The 18,859-nt window shown below is 35.5% G+C and overlaps 1 protein-coding gene across 4 annotated transcripts in view; it reads right to left on the reverse strand.

Moving 5' to 3' along the window:
• RTTN (rotatin) overlaps positions 1 to 18,859 on the reverse strand; it is a 204,872-nt gene that overhangs the window by 132,334 nt on the left and 53,679 nt on the right. For all 4 annotated transcript variants that reach the window (XR_010124196.1, XM_054460788.2, XM_063653821.1 and 1 more), the window contains 9 exons: positions 17,476 to 17,601; positions 16,839 to 16,955; positions 15,763 to 15,899; positions 12,474 to 12,645; positions 9,158 to 9,257; positions 6,971 to 7,059; positions 6,471 to 6,588; positions 2,064 to 2,160; positions 1,354 to 1,422 (listed from right to left, as the gene is read on the reverse strand). Coding sequence is in view for 3 of the 4 variants with exons in the window: in XM_054460788.2 (XP_054316763.1) it covers positions 1,354 to 1,422; positions 2,064 to 2,160; positions 6,471 to 6,588; positions 6,971 to 7,059; positions 9,158 to 9,257; positions 12,474 to 12,645; positions 15,763 to 15,899; positions 16,839 to 16,955; positions 17,476 to 17,601 (1,025 nt within the window). In the remaining variant the exon portion in view is untranslated. The remainder of the gene's footprint in view (positions 1 to 1,353; positions 1,423 to 2,063; positions 2,161 to 6,470; positions 6,589 to 6,970; positions 7,060 to 9,157; positions 9,258 to 12,473; positions 12,646 to 15,762; positions 15,900 to 16,838; positions 16,956 to 17,475; positions 17,602 to 18,859) is intronic.

Genomic DNA, 18,859 nt, shown 5'->3' on the forward strand with positions numbered 1-18,859 from the left:
ACACTTACTAGAGACATATTTTCTATTTGGGACATGAAGCTTCCAAGCCAAGACAGCTCCCAGCACCCACATATGTGATCTCATTCTAAGCATGACTACTGCAGTCGTGTGGGTTTTATTATTTAGCCAAACCTAAACACCATTAAGACTGGTAATGCAAATACCAAAGGCTAGTGAGGATGTGGGGCAGCTAGTACTTTTCCACTGATGGTGGGAATGTAAATCAGCACAACAACTTCGTAATAGTGTTTGGTAACATCTACTAAAGCTAAACATAAATATCCTGTATGCCAACAATGACACATGTTCAAGAATGCTCTTAGCAGTCATTCATTCATAATAACCCAAAACAGAAAACAAATTAAACGTCCACAAATAGAATGGTAAATAAAAGTGTTGTATATTCTTAGACAGAATACTACATAGCAATGAAAATGAACCAACTATTGATTGCTTCATGCAGAAACATGGACAAATCTCTCCAAGTTGAGCAAAAAGCCAACATAATAATGCACTCTATTTATAAAGTTCAAAAACCAGCAAAAATAATGTACAGCAATAGAAATTAAAATAGGATTACATTTTGGGGTGGTAGAAGGTAATGAGAAAGCACAAATAGGGTTTCTGGTCTGCCAGTAATATTCTATGTCAATCTGTGTGAGATAAATAAGTACGTTTACTCGGAAAAATTCAAGGGCTGTACCCTCATGACTTGTATGCTTTATGTACAATATATGTCAATAAAAACATTTACTTTTTACAAAAGTCTAAAGAGACATGAAAACCAAATACAATGCAGAACCTTAACTGGTTATTGCATTCTGAAAAAATATATACAAAAGATACTTGGAGATAACTGCAGAAACCACATCATGTTACAGAATTATTTTTAATCTCGTTAGATGGGATCATATTGTAGCAGTTATGTAGAATAATGTCCTTAACTTAAGGATGTGCATGCTGGAATATATAGGAAAGGAGTGAATTTATGTCTGAAACTTATTTCCAATTGGCGGGTGAGGGAGAATTAAATATAAATAAAAATATATATTAGGAGAGAGAAAGCAAAGAGACTCATATGTAAATAATTGATGACTCTAGGCTGAACGACATACAGATATGCACTGTATAGCTTTCAACTTTCCTGTAAATTTGAACGGTATCAAAATAAAAAATTGGTGGTGGGGAGATATACTTACTGAAATCTTCAAAGCACCATTGTGAAGGAACCATGAAAGCCCAAGTTATGGGATTTAAATGCTAAATGAAAATTGTGACAAATTATAGATTTTGATTTCCCTTTCTGTAACAACATTTCATCCTTCAAGAAAATCAGAGAAATAAATCGTTTACCTTCTAAAAACGGAAACAGGCAAACTGAAGACTGATGGCAAAGAAGGTTTATTGGAAGGATTAACAGACCTATTTCATAAAAGAAAAACAAAAACAAAGAAACAACTGAGTAGACCAAGTTTTGTCTAACAAATACAACTTACCTCACTTCGTTGACTGCAAATGAAATCAAGCAGTGCAACTGAGTCTATCATTTAGTATTGAAACAACATGTTTGCTACTTCCTAGATTTGCTTATGAAGAGTAAATTATGTTTAAAAAAAAATTCCACGTAACAAATGATTCATACAATGCAGTGGTGGGACTAGCAGGTAGACTTTGTGCGTCTCCTCCCACGGATCCTGCTCAAGATCAGTGCTAATCGTATACTATCATCCTAAACATCTTCCGAGGTTTTTTAAAAATCGTGAAATATTAAGAAAAAAACACATAGTTGAAGGTATGTACTAAAAATGTATTAAAGACAAATATTACTGCAGTAATTTTAAATTTTATATTTAGTAATGTTTAAAAATAAAATTTGAGATAGACTTTCTGAGCCAATAAGTTTTTGAATACTGTTTATTCAAATCAAAATTCATACCACATGTGTGTAGCATGGACAGCATAAGCTTCATAAATCAGAAATTTCCATGCCTTGCTATAAGATTACATCAGATACCTGAGATAAATAGTTAAGAGTAAAAAACTTATAAATTCTTATATCTCACCACATATCCATTCTTGATACTTCATCAAATAATAGAAGACAAAATAGTGCTCCAACTTCAGTCACGACAGTACAATCTTCATGAAATATTAAGGAAACTGAATAAAAAGAAGCACAACTTTATGAAATATTTGTATGTCTAGAAAGAATGAACTTCAAATTTAAAATATCTTGATTTGAAGAGAAAAGAAATGCAACATTTACCCAGATAAGGCGACACTAAAACACAGGCTTTCATCTCAAACTTGTGGATGTACAAGAATCACCTGGAGGGCTGGTTAAAACAGTTTCTGATTGGATAGGTTTAGGGTGGAGCCTGTGAATGTGAATTTCTAATAAGTTCTCAGAGGATGCAGATGCTGCCAGTCCAGGAGCCACACTTGTAGATATACTCACTAGACACTGTCTAGTTTTAGGTAATTAGAGAAACAAACTGATACAGCCTCTAAGAAGGTTATGCCGAGTCATGTAATTCTAGCTAAAGTTTCCTCACCAAGAGATCTTATTTTATAACTTTTGCCCTTTACTACAAACGTGATCATAGAACTTGGATTTGACTTTAAAATGTTATCCTTGGGCTGTGTCATTGTTTTGGTTCCCTTTAATTATGACAAGATGATGGAAAAAAGGAAGTGCTCTGAACGGACAGACTTAACACTAGCTCTACCACTTACTACTTAGCTAAGTGCCCTGGTCAGATTCTTTAACATTAAGTCTCAGTTCCCACTTCTGTAATGATCCCAATGCTACAATTTCCTTGAAACCTATGAAATTCTAAACAAAGAAGTACAATGTTATCTCACGGGAATAACAACATAATACACAGTTAGCAAATTCAGGGAAGCAGCAATAAGAAGTTTTGAGAGAACAGATTTTTCCTAACTGCAGGAAAAGAAAATCATCCTTATGTAATTGGCATGATTAAAAATAGCAATAAACCAAAAAGTAAAGAAACAGAGAACATGTAAAAATTAACTTATAATAAAATAGATATTTCACATCAGTGATGAATAGAATGAACCATAATATTTCCAAATAAATAAGAAATTACAGCAACGCCTTTGCCTGATTTAAAATTTAATTTTTTTAAACAACACTCGAAACACAAGAAAAGTGTTTTCAATCTGGAACTAGAGAAAGTCCTACTTGAAGAGTATGATAAAAAATTGCCCAACTGCCATAACAGAAAAGTTCTGTTTCCATAAAATATTTAAGTTTAAGGTTAAAAATATAATAATAAATAAATTTAGAGGATAGAAAAGTTGAGAGAAAATATTAATCACATAAAATCAAGCATAAGGATTGTGCCTATCTTATAATAAAAAAAAAACCTACAAGTCACTAAAAAGAAATTAAATACAACAGGAAAATAGGTAATCCATAGATTAAGAAATTTGAATATATATGAAAAGATAACTTCACTAAAACTAAAATAAGAAAATAAAACAATTATATATTTTTACCTATAAGATTAAAAAAAATTAATGAGACATATTCAATGTTGGCAAAGTTGTAATGAAAATAAGCATTTTTAAACACCTTTGGTGAGAGTGACTTGGAAAGGAACTTAACCATTATCTTATAAAATCTCTTTGACCTAGGAATTCCAACACTGAATGCACAAAGATGATCACACAACATGATTACTGTCATGGTCAAAAATCTAAAACAAATACCCAGTAACACAGCAAACTGAAATTCTGAAACACCAGTGCAGTAGTTTTTAGGGTTTTTTAAAGAATGTATACTCACATGAAATAATATAGAAAGATATTCAAGTTACATTTCCAGTTGAAAAAAGGAAGCAACACAATACTGTAATATACAGAATGAAAACTACATGTAGAAAAAATCATTCAGAAAAATACATTCCTAATGATAACTAGAACAGTCTTCTTTGGGGAAATTGAGAAAGAGAAGAAAATGAAAACTTTTAGAATTTGTATAGTTCTACATTGCCTGAATTTTTACAATGGGGATGTATAGATCTGTGATTATTTAAAACAAAAACAAACAAAGGTAAGGAAGTTTGGATTCTCTCTCAGTAGCAAAGTAAATAACCCAATAACCATTTTTTGGTTATAGCCTTGGCCAAGTTGCTACATCTCTCTAGACCTCACAATGAGATGGTATAGTAAATGATTTCTAAGTTAATTTCTAACCCTGAAATACACTATAAAATTGACATAACATAAAGTTTATAATAGAAAGCAGTGTTATCTGAGAAGTTATTTATTGTACTCCTTTGATCCACTATCCATGCTACAGAAATTATCTTCCTAAAACACATACTCCCCTGTTTAACAACCTTAAACGGCTCCTTACTGCTGTTTAATAAAATCTCCCAGGCCCTGCACGAACTGCCCTCCCTGCCTCATCCCATCATTTCCCCTTCACTCCACACTCCCCAAATCCAGCCAGCTCCATCTCAAACACATCAATTCTCCTACACACAACCATGGCTCCATCTAGAAGTCAATCTTGCCTATTTGAACTCCTACTCATTTCTGAAATTCCATCTTAGATGCCACATTCCCTAGAAACAATCTCTGATACTTTTCACCAACCAATCTGACCAGCATGTCCTCTGGCACCAGGAATCCCCAATTACAAGTATTACTGTGGTGTACTGTATATTTACTTGTCAATGTCTCCAACTCTATTGTAAGCTCCATGAGGGTCATTTACCACGCTCATCAACATAACCCAAGGGCCTAGCATTGCACCTAGCACAAATCATGTGCTTAATAAACGTTTGCTGAGAAATGGGTTTTCTTGGTTAAGCAGCTGGTTAAAAATTTATTTTTCGGCTAGGCACAGTGGCTCACGACTGTAATCCCAGCACTTTGGGAGGCCAAGGCAGGTGATCACATGAGGTCAGGAGTTCGAGACCAGCCTGGCCAACATGGAGAAACCTAGCCTCTACTAAAAATACAAAAATTACCCAGGCATGGTGGCAGGCACCTGTAATCCCAGCTACTCAGGAGGCTGAGGCAGGAGAAATGCTTGAACCCAGAAGGCAGAGGTTGCAGTGAGCCAAGATCGTGCCACTGCACTCCAGCCTGGGCGACAAGAGTGAAACTCTGTCTCAATAAATAAATAAGTAAGCAAGTAAGTAAAATTTTTCCTGAAACTGAATCCATTAATGGGGGATACTATATTCATTCTCAAACTCACTGAAAGTAATTTCCACAAACAGCAATGAAATAGAAAAACTGAAATACTGAAAAGGGTATAGATTATATTGCCTTGAAATGTGCCTTTGAACCCAGTAGGTGTTCATAATAAGTTCCATGCTTGAATAATTTAAATGAAAATTATAAATGAAAAGGTAAACCAGGAACTAAATTCAAATGAATGAGGTTAATAAGAAGACAATTATTAACAGGATTAAAGAAAACTAAAAATCCATAACTGCTGCTCTTTCAGATGATCAGTCTATATAATCTTATAAAAACATTATAGTCTACTCAAAATGTTATGAGCCTAAACACACTGAATCTGTTTAGAGCTTTACCTGGTTTTAGGGCTGCTACTTAAATAAACTGCATCTTACTCACTTGGCAAGCAGAAGTCAACAGGAGGAAAAAATGCTAAAATAAAATGACTACATTATAATAACATATTTTGAACATAAATCTCACTTATCTCCTATATGCCTGATAATAGACAAGATGAAGCACATTCAGATGCTTGTACATGACTCTTCAGCACATTCAGATGATTCTACATGACTCTTGCAAAATATTAAAAAGCAGTGGCCTAAATCTCTAAGAAAGAAAATAGTACAAAATGTTACAAAGGTCTCCATTGAGAAAAAAAAAAAAAAACAGAGAAGACAGGCAGGACAAAACTACATGAAACGTGTTCATCTAACACCTTACTAAATTAGAATCAAATTAAAATGGGTTTTTAAAAAACACATTTTATAGAATGTAATACATTTAGGCTCAGAGTCATTTAGGATGGTCTAGTTTCTACCCACACAGGTTGAGTCTATACTCTTAACACCTGTCAAACGAAATAATCAGACAAAATGTACCAAGATCCAAAGGTATAAGCAAAACAAGAAAGATGAAAGAGATATCGGAAAGAAGATAGTAATAACAGCAGCTGCAACTTTCTCTCTTTATAGATAATAGTTTACTGTCTGAGCACCAGATGACATCTACATCAAGGTACAAAGAACAATCAGAGGTTTCAGCTTTTCTCAGCTCTAGCCTCCACTCAGCAACAGGATTATAAAGCAATTTCCACAAAAATATTAAACATTTTCCATTTACATTAGTAGTGTGTTCACTAATACATGCTGTTGTTCTAATAGTAAAATAAAAAGTAAATGTGACTTACAATTAAAGAAGAAACACTTAAGAACAATCTAATTATTAGCAGATTTTCTTTTATTTACCTCTGAATAACAGGGTCAAAAGAGAAGACTGTTGCGAGAGCGAAACACGTATGACTGGATCGCCACATAAAACCTTCCTCAAGAGTGTGAGGCATGGTTGTACCAAACATTCTACAACCTGCGCCAGGAGGAAAAACACAGCTATTTCATTTTCACCAATTATCAGGTGACATCAAAGAGACCATAATATTATCTTACTCTAAATTTTATGCTTTTTCATCAAAATTATCTGAAACTAAAATGTAAATAAATACTAGGAATTACTTTCCACTGAAAGTAAGTTTTGTATATACTTCTATCACCTATCTTATGGAAATTTTAGGATTAGTTTTCCTTTATAGAGACTCCACTTTCCGAATTTAAAAAAAAAATGAATGAGATAGGAGGTGTTACTTAGAATTTAAAATCCAAGTACGCATCCAAATTCTGCTCAGTTCAATTTCAGATCTGATTAATAAAAATAGCCTGTAAAACAATGTCTAGATGCACATTAGCCTTACCTTGCCATCTTGACTCACACATTCATTTAAATACTCAATTATTTTGTCAATTAAGCATAACTTTTTCACCACAGCATGCATTTTAATATCTGTAGATAAAAAAAGTTACTAAAAGTTAAAGAACATTTTTTGTAGTTTAAAACACATATTTTGAAATACTCAGAACTGATATCCACACAATCTTCAAACTATTAAAAATACTTAGACCTGGGGTTGACATTAGAGTATGAAACTTTTAACTTTTTACTTTACGTATACCTGTCCAATTTGAAAATGTTTAAGTAAAAAGCATATGTTACTTCTGTAACATCAAAAACAAAACTATAAAAAAAGAATTATGGAACTAGTTCAGACTCTGAAACTACGAGAATTTAAGTATACAAATGAATGCTTACATTTATACATGGCAAATTGTCTTCTTTATATTATTTCATTGACTCTTCCAAATTTATCGCCTTCAAATGTTTATAATTCTCCACAAGCTCATGTGTAAAATATGACTTACAACATGAACATTTTTCTATCTATAAAAAAACTCTAACCTCAAACTATTAATAGCAAATATAAAAGGAACAAGATTATAATACACTATATTTCTGGAGAACATGAGCCTCTTTTTAATAAGCATATATTCACATATTATGTTTGTAATAAAAAGTTTTTGTATACACACAAAAAAACTTATATGTGTAGACATGCACACACGCACATACACACACAAATGTTACCAGAACCCAAAACTGTCATTGCTTATATATTCGTTACAAGTATTTAACAACTTGCAGAAAATTTTCTCCTATATTCTCATTAGGAAAAACACATACTCTCACATACTGATATTGAAGTGGTAGCTATCACTTTAACAATCTTTAGCGGCTACTTAAAAAAAAAAATTTCCCTTGCCCCCCAATATAGTGCATACCAAAATTATAAGGCATACTTTTGAAATGTTAACAATATTAAAGGAATACTCTTTAACGAGTTTTTCTTGATCCTTTTTTTAACCAGGGCTTTCCACATTTTCTAGTCTTCTTTTCTGTAGTCTGTGTGATTGTTGTTAAAACTACAAATATGTGGGATATGTTTTTTCAAATAACTCTCTCATTCCAGTTTCCACTAATGTCAAGACAAGAAGTGCTAACCATAAAAATCTTTTTACATAAACTCAAAGTTATCATTTCTCATAAATACTAAAGTACATACATCACATATGGGGAAAAATTCAAAACTAACCCAAAGAACAAAAGCTTTGGAGTAACAACACTACAAACAAAGCTAACAGTGTATTACTCTAGTTGTTTTTAAAAATAAACATTTATACACCATGGAATACTATGCAGCCATAAAAAAGGATGAGTTCATGTCCTTTGCAGGGACATGGATGAAGCTGGAAACCATCATTCTCAGCAAACTATCACAAAGACAGAAAACCAAACACCACATGTTCTCACTCATAGGTGGGAACTGAACAATGAGATCACTTGGACACAGGGCGGGGAACATCACACTCCCGGGCCTGTCGCGGAGTTGGGGGCTGGGGGAGGGATAGCATTAGGAGAAATACCTAATGTAAATGAGTTGATGGGTGCAGCAAACCAACATGGCACATGTATACCTATGTATCAAACCTGCACGTTGTGCACATGTACCCGAGAACTTAAAGTATAATTCAAAAAAATAAAAATAAAAGTTTAAAGAAAAGGCATAGCTACAGTGTACTATTTTTATTTTACCTACCACAAAAGTATTATTTGATTAATTTCCCTAAGCAAGATGGTACAAATTGAAAATATGATGCATGCACTCAGTAAACTGAGGAAGGAACATGCACTTGACTATTGGAAGTACGCTAATATTTTAGAAAGAAGATAATTCTATCAAATGGCATTTTACAGGTCAAATAATAATAAGGCATTAGCAAACTTTTTCTGTGAAGAACCAGGTAGTAAGCATGTTGTTAGGCTTTGCTAGACACACACATATGGTCTCTCGCATATTCTTTGGTTTTGGTTTGGTTTTGTTAACAACTCTAAAGACGCAAAAACCATTCTTGAGGGCTGTCAAAAAAAAAGGCCACAGGCTGGATCTGGCCCATAAACCATAGTTGCCAACTCCTGCCAGTACCACGTGGCAATCTAAAATTCTATTACCAGCAGTACAGAAATCATTTTCCTTAAAAGACATTACCTTGCATAATCACGGCTAACTGTTCAGCAGCTGACTTTCTCAAAACGAGATCAACATCATCTGAGGTGAAGATTTCATATACCTTTTCAACAGTCTCCAACTACAAACCAAAAAAAAAACAAACCCAAAATTACATTTATCTGCTTCCAATTCTCCAATAAGATTTTATAGTTCGTGCCCTATGAACAAAAGCTCAAAAAGTCAACTTATTTAAATAACCAACATATTTACAGGTAAATTCACACAATGCTGGGTTGAATAGCAGTTCTGTATTTAGGTCTTCAAGGAATTGACACACTGCTTTTCACAATGGTTGAACTAATTTACACTGTCATCAACAGTGTGTAAGTATTCCCTTTTCTCCACAACCTCACCAGTATCTGCTATTTTTTGACTTTTAATAATAGCCATTCAGGCCGGGCGCAATGGCTCACGCCTATAATCCCAGCACTCTGGGAAGCTGAGGTGGGCAGATCATCTGAGGTCACGAGTTCAAGACAAGCCTGGCCAACATGGTAAAACCCCATCTCTACTAAAAATACAAAAGGCCAACATTGTGAAACTCCGTCTCTACTAAAAATACAAAAATTAGCTGGGTGTGGTGGTACACGCCTGTAATCCCAGCTACTCGGGAGGCTGAGACAGGAGAAACGCTTGAACCCAGGAGGCAGAGGCGGCAGTGATCCAAGATCGCACCACTGCACTCCAACCTGGGCAACAAGAGTGAAACTCTGTCTCACAAAAAAAATAAATAAATAAATAGCCATTCTGTCTGGTGTGAGATGGTCCCTCACAGCAGTTTCGATTTGCATTTCTCCAATGATCAGTGATATTGAGCTTTTCCATATGCCTTTTGGCCACATGTATGTCTTCTTTTGAAAAATGTCTGTTCTGTCCTTTGTCCACTTTTTAATGGAGCTGTTTGTTTTTTTCTTGTAAATTTGTTTAAGTTCCTTATAGATGTTGGATACTCAAAGAAATACAAATCATTCTACCATAAAGACACATGCATGTGTATGTTCACTGCAGCACTGTTCACAACAGCAAACACATGGAATCAACCTACATGCCTATCAATGGCAGACTGGATAAAGAAAATGTGGTACATATACACCAGAGTATCATGCAGCCTTAAAAAAGGACGAGATCATGTCTTTTGAGGGAACATGGATGAAGCCGGAGGCCATTATCCTTAGCAAAATAATGCAGGAACAGAAAACCAAATACTGCATGTTCTCACTTATAAGCAGGAGCTAAATGATGAAAACACAAGGACACAAAGAGGGGAACAACGGACTCTGGGGCCTACCTGAGGGTGGGGAGTAGGAGGCAGGAGAGGATCTGAAAAATAACTATTGGGTACTAGGCTTAGTACCAGGGTGATGAAATAATCTGTACAACAAACCCCCATGACATGAGTTTACCTATATAACAAACCTGCACAGGTACCCCTGAACCTGAAATAAAAGTTTAAAATAAATACATAAATAAATAAAATTTGCAACAATGATGCAGCAGGTCAGGAAGGAACTTAAGATCTAAAATAAAGAGTCATCATGTCAAATAAGTTTTCCTTTTTTTTGAGACGGGGTCTCACTCTGGTCACCCAGGCTGGAGTAAAGTGGTGCAATCTCAGCTCACTGCAGACTCAACTTCCTGGGCTCAGGTGATTCTCCTACCTCAGCCTCCCAAGTTGCTGGGACTACAGGCATGCACCACCAAGCCCAGCTAATTTTTTTTGTATTTTTAGTAGAGACAGGGTTTCACCATATTGCCTAGGCTGGGCTCAAGTGGTTCACCCATCTCAGCCTCCCATAGTGCTGGGATTACAGGCATGAGCTACCATGCCCGGCCCCTCTCTTCTTAATATACATTTTTGCTAGGAAGTTATTCATAATCCATTAATCCATTAGCAACCTTACAAAGGTAACAGAAAACAACCATGTTCCCTAACATCTTTACGGGTAGTACCAGGCTAACCTGAGAAAAGTGATCCAGACCTATGACTCAAGATTTCCCTGTTGCTCCCAGAAGCCACCAGCTGGTATTCCCATGGACCTCTCCATTCTTCCTCTTAGAAGACCCCAGACCAAACAGCACTCTGGGACTTGCTGTCCAGCACCCCTTCAAAGCTACCCCCTAGACAAGTTCCTTACTGTCACTTCATGCTAGAACAGAATCTGAGGTGGCAAAACCAGCATCAGGAAAAAGGGACAAGAAAATAACAAAGATGAAGCTCCTTTCTCCCACTCACTGCTATCTTCCAGTCCTAACATGGACTCACAGAAGATGTGTTAGAACGCCCCCTCCCCGCCTTCCTCCATACATCAGGGCACAGGAGTGACTACCAATGGCTTAGTACTCAGGGAAGTCCCAACCAGACCTGGTATGTGGCCAGTGGAAGACTCTCCAATCCTCCTGCCAGCCAGCACTGTCATACAGCCCTGAACACTCAGTTTAGAAGAACATAATGTGTTTCCCCATTAAAAAGCAAACAAACAAAAAAACCGACTGTATCACATGTAGCTCTACCATACTACTACAGGCCTTGGCAAGTTAGTCTAAAATAAAACAGACAAATTGCAAACTTGAGTGAAATGAGAAAGTACAAAACACAGGAATGAATCCATGAAAACAGTGGACTAGCGGACAGCTTTATAGAATTCTGCATCAGTCCAGCATGCTACAGGTACAGTCCTAGCAAAAGACAGGAAAATGTATTTACAGCCACTGCCCATTGCTCCCATTACCATCTGAGCTCCACCTCCTGTCAGATCAGCGGCGGCATTCGATTCTCGTAGGAATGCAAACTGTATTGTGAACTAGGTGTGTGAGGGATCTCAGTTGTCTGCTCCTTAAGAGAATTTAACTAATGTCTGATGATCTGTCACTGTCTCCCATTACCCCCACATGGGACTGTCTAGTTGCAGGAAAACAAGTTCAGAGCTCCCACTGATTCTACATTATGGTGAGTTGTACAATTATTTCATTATATATTACAATGTAATAACAACAGAAATAAAGTACACAATAAATATAATGCACTTGAATCATCCCAAAACAATACTCCTGCCCCGATTCATGGAAAAATTGTCCTGTGAAACTGGTCCCTAGTGCCAAAAAGGTTGGGACCACTGCAATAAATCAACATATCTAGAAGCCAGATAAAGCCAGAACACAATTTCAAACCAGCCCTTAATCCCCATACTTCTCTCCCTCCCCAGGACATACACAAACTAAAGAATGTCACATAAAATACATGCTATAAAAATGTATCAAATTACCACACAGTAATAAACTCAAAATTTATAGTCACCTTAATAACCAGCTCTCTTCTGTCATCCAGTTTGAGTTCAATAGGTTTCTTCACAATGAACAAATTAGTAACTCTGGAGAGAACTCTGGCATCTATTAGAGGACGCTTTGTATCAGCCCCTTCTTCACTGGTAAGATGGAATGCTAAAAGCTTTAATGCTAGTGAACGGACCCTAAGAACACAAAGTACTTAAGTCAAACTTTCGTGATATACAAATGTCTATTTTAAAAGGGCTTGTAATTACAAGTAATTACATATCAACAAAGTACAAGAAGTAGTCACAATTATACTGCCATTACTAGTAACAATTTACTTTTTCTACTAAAAAATCTTTGATATATAATTATAATGATTTATTCAATATAATAGTTATAAAATAAACATCAGAAACAAAAAATAATAACTACAAATGAGACAGACTCACTGAGATTAAATATCAGTAAACTTCAATAAGTACATCTGCAAATTAAATCTATAACTCCTGTCTTCAAATCTAGTGAACTAGTCTCAACCATAAAAAGTATCACAGACCGCTGACCGCAGTCCAAACGTTAAGTTGAACCCACAGAAGAGTAATGACACTCATAACGAAAGTGTGATAACACTACAGTGTATCAAAATCTTATATTAGGGGTCAAACAGATTCCTGTCAAATATGAAAATACAAATACTTTTTCCTTATCTGGAAGGGATTAGGAATAAGGTCAGCTGAGTGGGGAGGTGGGAGACTTTTCAAGAAAAGAGTAAATACTGTATGCCACTAAACAATGAAATAGAGAAACAGAAAAACCACTGAGTGGACAAAGGTCACTGAGGCGGCAGATATTGAGACAACCATGTATCTGTCACCCCTCTGATAGGTTCTTGAACTACCTGGAAACTGGACAAATTTTAAGCAATAATACAAGTTGCCAGGTTTTAAGAACTACCTATAAGACAACAATTAAAACATGCATCATTAGGGTGGCCCTCCTACTACAGACTACAGCAGGTTGCCTTCTGTATGTAGGCCTGCCACCTTGAGCCCCTGTATCATAACTTTTATCTCACTTTATGACAATTAATAATAAAGAATAATTGATAATAAGAGCTATATTCCCCGGTTACACACTAAATGCTGAAAGGGCAGGGCCCATGTGTGTGTTGTGTGCTGCTACGTTCCCACAGCTCATAGATATACAGTAAGACACCCGATAAATACTTCCTGAATCTAACACAAAGTAGATATTTACTGCAATATTGTTAACTGATATCATCTCCAGAGGACTAATAAGTCAGGCAAACTTTCTCCCTCTCCATTTCCTGAGTTACCTCAAGAGAGCTTAGAAAGGCTAAACACCTATCTAATAGTTTTCCTTTGTTCCTTACATTCTAAGCCAATGATATCTGTATTCACATCTGGGGTTGTCAGTTGAGACAGGTATAACCCCTAGCAAAGGTGGCTAGAGATGAGATATGTAAAGCATGTATTTATGCATCTTGTTCTCTGGTATATACATTTAGCATCTTTTTAGGTTTAGTATAGGATGCCAGAATCCGGTTATTCCTATACATGTATGTAATTCTTTAATATTTTTGAGTACAGTCATGCACTGCATAACAATGTTACAGTCAACAGTGGATCACATATACAACAGTGGTCTCATAAGACTATATTACTATATTTTTCTAAACCTTTTCTATGTTTAGATACACTAATGCCACCGTGTTACAACTGCCTATGGTATTCAGTACAGTAACATGCTGTACAGGTTTGTAGCCTAGAAGCAATAGGCTATAAGATATAGCCTAGGTATGTACGTAGTAAGTTATTATTACTTAGGTTTCTGTACAGTACATTCTATGATGTTCACACAAGGTCAAAATCACCTAACAAAGCATTTCTCAGGATGCATCCATGTCATTAAGCAATGCATGACTGTGTATTTATGTATAAGGTACTCTATGAAGCTCTGAGAATATAAAGATTAGCCAACGGATAGGGTTCCTGTCTACATGGAGTTTATGGATGGGTTGGTGGGATGGGGTAGAATTAATACAATAAGGAAAACAAATATGTCATTTGAATTGTTTCAAGTTCTGTATAATAGAGACTTATCTTACCCAAAGAAAGATCTGGCCTTGCCTTGCACTATGCTCCTGGGGGTGTCCTGCCTTAGAATGTCTTTATTAAACTGAGGACCTTGGGCCCCAAAAAGCAAACAAGAAATGACCCCTATTATGTTAATTCTCCAAACTGGGGGTTTGTTCAAGTAAGGAGTACTACACTAGCATGTTAATTAACAGGGAACAGCCTTTCTGCATGTGTAGAAGACAACTCCTGAGAACACAAGCACATTAACTCCCTCTGCCCTACTTCTTCCTGTATCACCCATAACATTACTCTCTACAATACAGAGATATTTTAAAGACTCTATAATTTTCCTCCTTCCATTCTCTTAATAGTTTAGTTAACTTCCACCTACTTCCTTATTTTTCAGTCCAATGATCTGTCTATAAATAAGCTGCTGTATTTTCCTGATGTAAGGTTTGGGAAACACAAATTATCCATTGTGAAAAGAATGTCTGTCCATTCTTCCTAGCTTCTTCAACCAACTATTCCTCTTTATCCCTGCTTATCCATCTCGACTCTCAGCATTTTTTTCTTTTTTCAGTAAGGGAAAATCTAACCACTGTTACCTAAAAATAATAATAGAAAAGATTCATGTTGCAATGACAGAGAAGGAAGAAAAACAGTTATCATTCTCCTTCTTTTCATTAATTAAAACAATGCTTATATTAATGGCAGTCAAAGAAAGGATACGTTTTCAGTTTCCCAAGTAAGAACACAGCTATATGGGATTAAAATACCTGCATAACTCTGGTATAAGAGACAACTGGCCTACTATACTTATGAAAAACTTAATATTCAGAACAGATGTTTACAAAAGGATCACCCTGGGAGGCTAACAATTTCTAAAGAGAAGATAGGAATGCACTATAATTTTTACCATCTATTTATCTCCATGGCTCTCCAACTTGCCTAGGGCACTACTGGGCAGCACTTAGTAGCAGTCCTATAACACAGGCTGATCTGGCAAGGAATAACTTGGCTGTAAAGTGGATGAAACGTCAGCAAGCACATAAAAGACCTTGTATCTGCTTAGTTTCACGCATTAGTTTCCTTTAGTAATGGAGTAACCCCCTCCTTAAAAATTCTTTAGTTTTGTTTCAAATTATATATAGTTACTATACTTTCTTAGCATGTTTCCATTAATCTTTGATGTTCACAAGATTATGTTGTACTCACGATGGCTTTTTCACTAGCAAAAGTCGCAGCATGGACTTTAATCGGGTAGTACACGGAAGAATCTCTTCTGTGTCAGAACTTGCTTTGCTTAGAAGGAGAATGCAGTTACCCAAAGGATCTTCTGTGTCGGCATAGCCCTAATAGATTTGTTTTTAAAGAGAAATTATTGTCTAATTGTATACATAATTTTTCAACTTGAAAATAAGAATTGTATTGTCCTATCAGCAACTCATAAATGTCTTTCAATTCAGTTGAATAAAATCGTTATTTTTTAAAATAACCTCTATGAGCTAAGGAGCCTAAATAAAACTGTATTTAAAAGAAAATACACATACATACAGGAGAACTTCAGGAAAACATGCCAACCTTCTTGACACTTGCTGATTTTTCTATTTTCTAAGATTCTAATAGTGGCACCTCCCCTCGGTGAAGCACCTCGCAGATCCTCAGCCAATCCCCACCCTAAGAAGATGGAGTGCTCTAAATGCTACACGCATGGAATAGGACCCTGTGAGTCTCAAGGCACAAGGCCCGGGCTCTCTCCTCTAAAAGAGGACTGTGCTTATGATGGCATTTCTGAACTCCACCTTTTCATCCAAAAGAGACAGGAACCTGACTCCTTTAATGTCCAGAAGGATTGCTTTAAAAAAAAAAAGAAAAAAAGCTGCTTCTAGGAGCATGTTAATTAAGGTATCACTCTAATCATACATATGCATGGATGGAACTCATGAGGCAAGTTAGTTATGTAAGGTCTCCTTAAAAAGCACTGTTAGCTCTGCCTAAAAGCCTTTATATAAGATTGAGTTCTATTTTTCACAGTCAATGCTGTGAATGCACCTCACTTTTTAACCTCCCACCCAGATATATAAAATATATACAGACAAATTAGCTATCCTGGTTTAACTTTCTGCCAGAAACAAGACAGCCACCCACTTCCTGTTCACTTATCCCCAGCACCTTCACAGCTTCTCTTCATTTCTCTCACAACTTGACAGTTTAGCTGTTTGCATGTATTTAAATCAATCACACCCAGCCAAAGATAAATGGTACCATAAAAAGTGAATTTCACAGAATACCTGTAGTATTGGGATGACAGGACAGAGAGATTCAATAAACTTGTTCCAGGTCAGTGCTGTCATCATCAATCGTCCCTGAAGCAGGTATAACAGAATGGCCTTGGCAGCAGTGTTCACCTGCTCAACAACACAGACCCGATAAACCAGTCAAATGAGATGTCCCGCTAGGTCACCTGACACACCTGGAACATTTTATAGCATGTGGAAAGATGCTATAATTAACATCTCTTTCTTTCAAATGTTCGTATTTCCACAGCATCATCTTACATTCTGTTCTGTTTTTCTTCCTTAATATTCCTAATTTTTTACCTTTAATGTACATTTGTCCCTTGAGTAAAAATTTCCCTAACTGAAATAATCTGCTTATTACCTGTACTGTATAGTTCTCTACATCTTAGATGAAAAATGTAAGTAAACTGATCTGAATTTTTTGAAATCAAGTGTGTCCTGTATTTTTATTCCCACATTTTATGTAACATTTATTTTTATTTAAATAACACTTCAACTGAACCAATGCACCAAAGACAGGTTTCTTTTTAGTTTCTCACCATGCTACCTAAACTATATTAGAATATCACCTTGATTTAGCTAAGTATCTAAATTACTGTAATATTTTCACTCATGTTTAACGTTATACCTCACTTTTGGGCTCCTGAATGCCGAATACAGAGATTTCATACAGAACTTTCGGATGAAGTAGAAAATGAATTCCATTGCAAAGTGAAGACACAGGTTTAGTGACATTATGGACACCTAAACATTCCTGTAAAATAATATTAAAAAGTATTTTTAAATTAGCAACACCGATTTTTCCAAAAGATCCGTCTTTCTTCTGCTTATAATCCCATTTCTATTTTAGTTTTTACTTCATTGAAACTTTTTTTAACAAGAGAGAATGAAAAAGATTCTCCTGTCTAACAGTTTCTTAGTTTGTAGGAGATACATATTATATTACTTTCTGCCAACAAGCAGAATCATGATAAATTAAGTAAACAAACGGCTGAGACAACCATAATCTCTTAAAGTTATTCATCATGACAGACACAAAGGACATAAACACAGTAAGAAACTTATCCTAAGGTATTTGCATTTTACTTACAAAGGTTGGGAAAGAAAAATTCAACATGAAAAGACTTCAGGGACTTCAAGTTATGGGAGACATAACTTTATATACTATATATATTTATATTCTATATATATAGAATATAAAGAATACATATTTTATACATAATATACCTATTATATATAGTTTTACATGCTACATATTTATATTCTATATATGTGATATATATATGATTATATAAAGTTATCATCAATACAGCTATGTACCTAAAATACAATTACTTTGAACCAACACTTACAGTAACTATCAGGAATTTTTTTCTCAATATGTGATAGAGAATAGTATTTTGTTAGCAGCTATTTAAGGTGAGAAGGGAAAAAAAGCTACTTGAAATATTAATGGAATTTAAATACAATATAGAAGGTAAAAATACAATAAATAATGAGTTACATGAATACTACTTTTTTTCATTCTGCAAATTTCTACTTCCTATTACCAACAATTCAAAGGTCAAAAAGTTACACACATACACTCACATATGTATTTGCAGACATTATTTTTCTTTCAACTGTTAACTTCATGCCACAGACAGCAACTTCGTTCGTATTACAAGCTTTTCAAAGATCTAAAGCCTCAGCCCTAAACAACAGCTGTCACCTACCTCCTTAAGATACTTACCTACCATCTAAACTGTGACTATCCCCTTCTGAAACCAAGATTCACTTCCTAAAATTGTCTTATTTTTCTCCAGCACCTTTATTTTTCTTCACATGATTATTCTAATCACCATATGACATATTCTAATCTGTCTCTGGCCCTGGCTTTCCCCTCTTGATAACAATTCATTTTTCAGCTCTCCTTCCCACCACAAGCCCTCACAAGAGTTCGCTGTCCTCAGTCAGTACTTCCTCATTTGCCAGGCCCTCTTCAATGCATATCAGCAGAACTTAGGTTCCTA

The sequence above is a fragment of the Pongo pygmaeus genome, chromosome 17 (assembly GCF_028885625.2).
Source record: "Pongo pygmaeus isolate AG05252 chromosome 17, NHGRI_mPonPyg2-v2.0_pri, whole genome shotgun sequence".
NCBI lineage: Eukaryota > Metazoa > Chordata > Mammalia > Primates > Hominidae > Pongo > Pongo pygmaeus.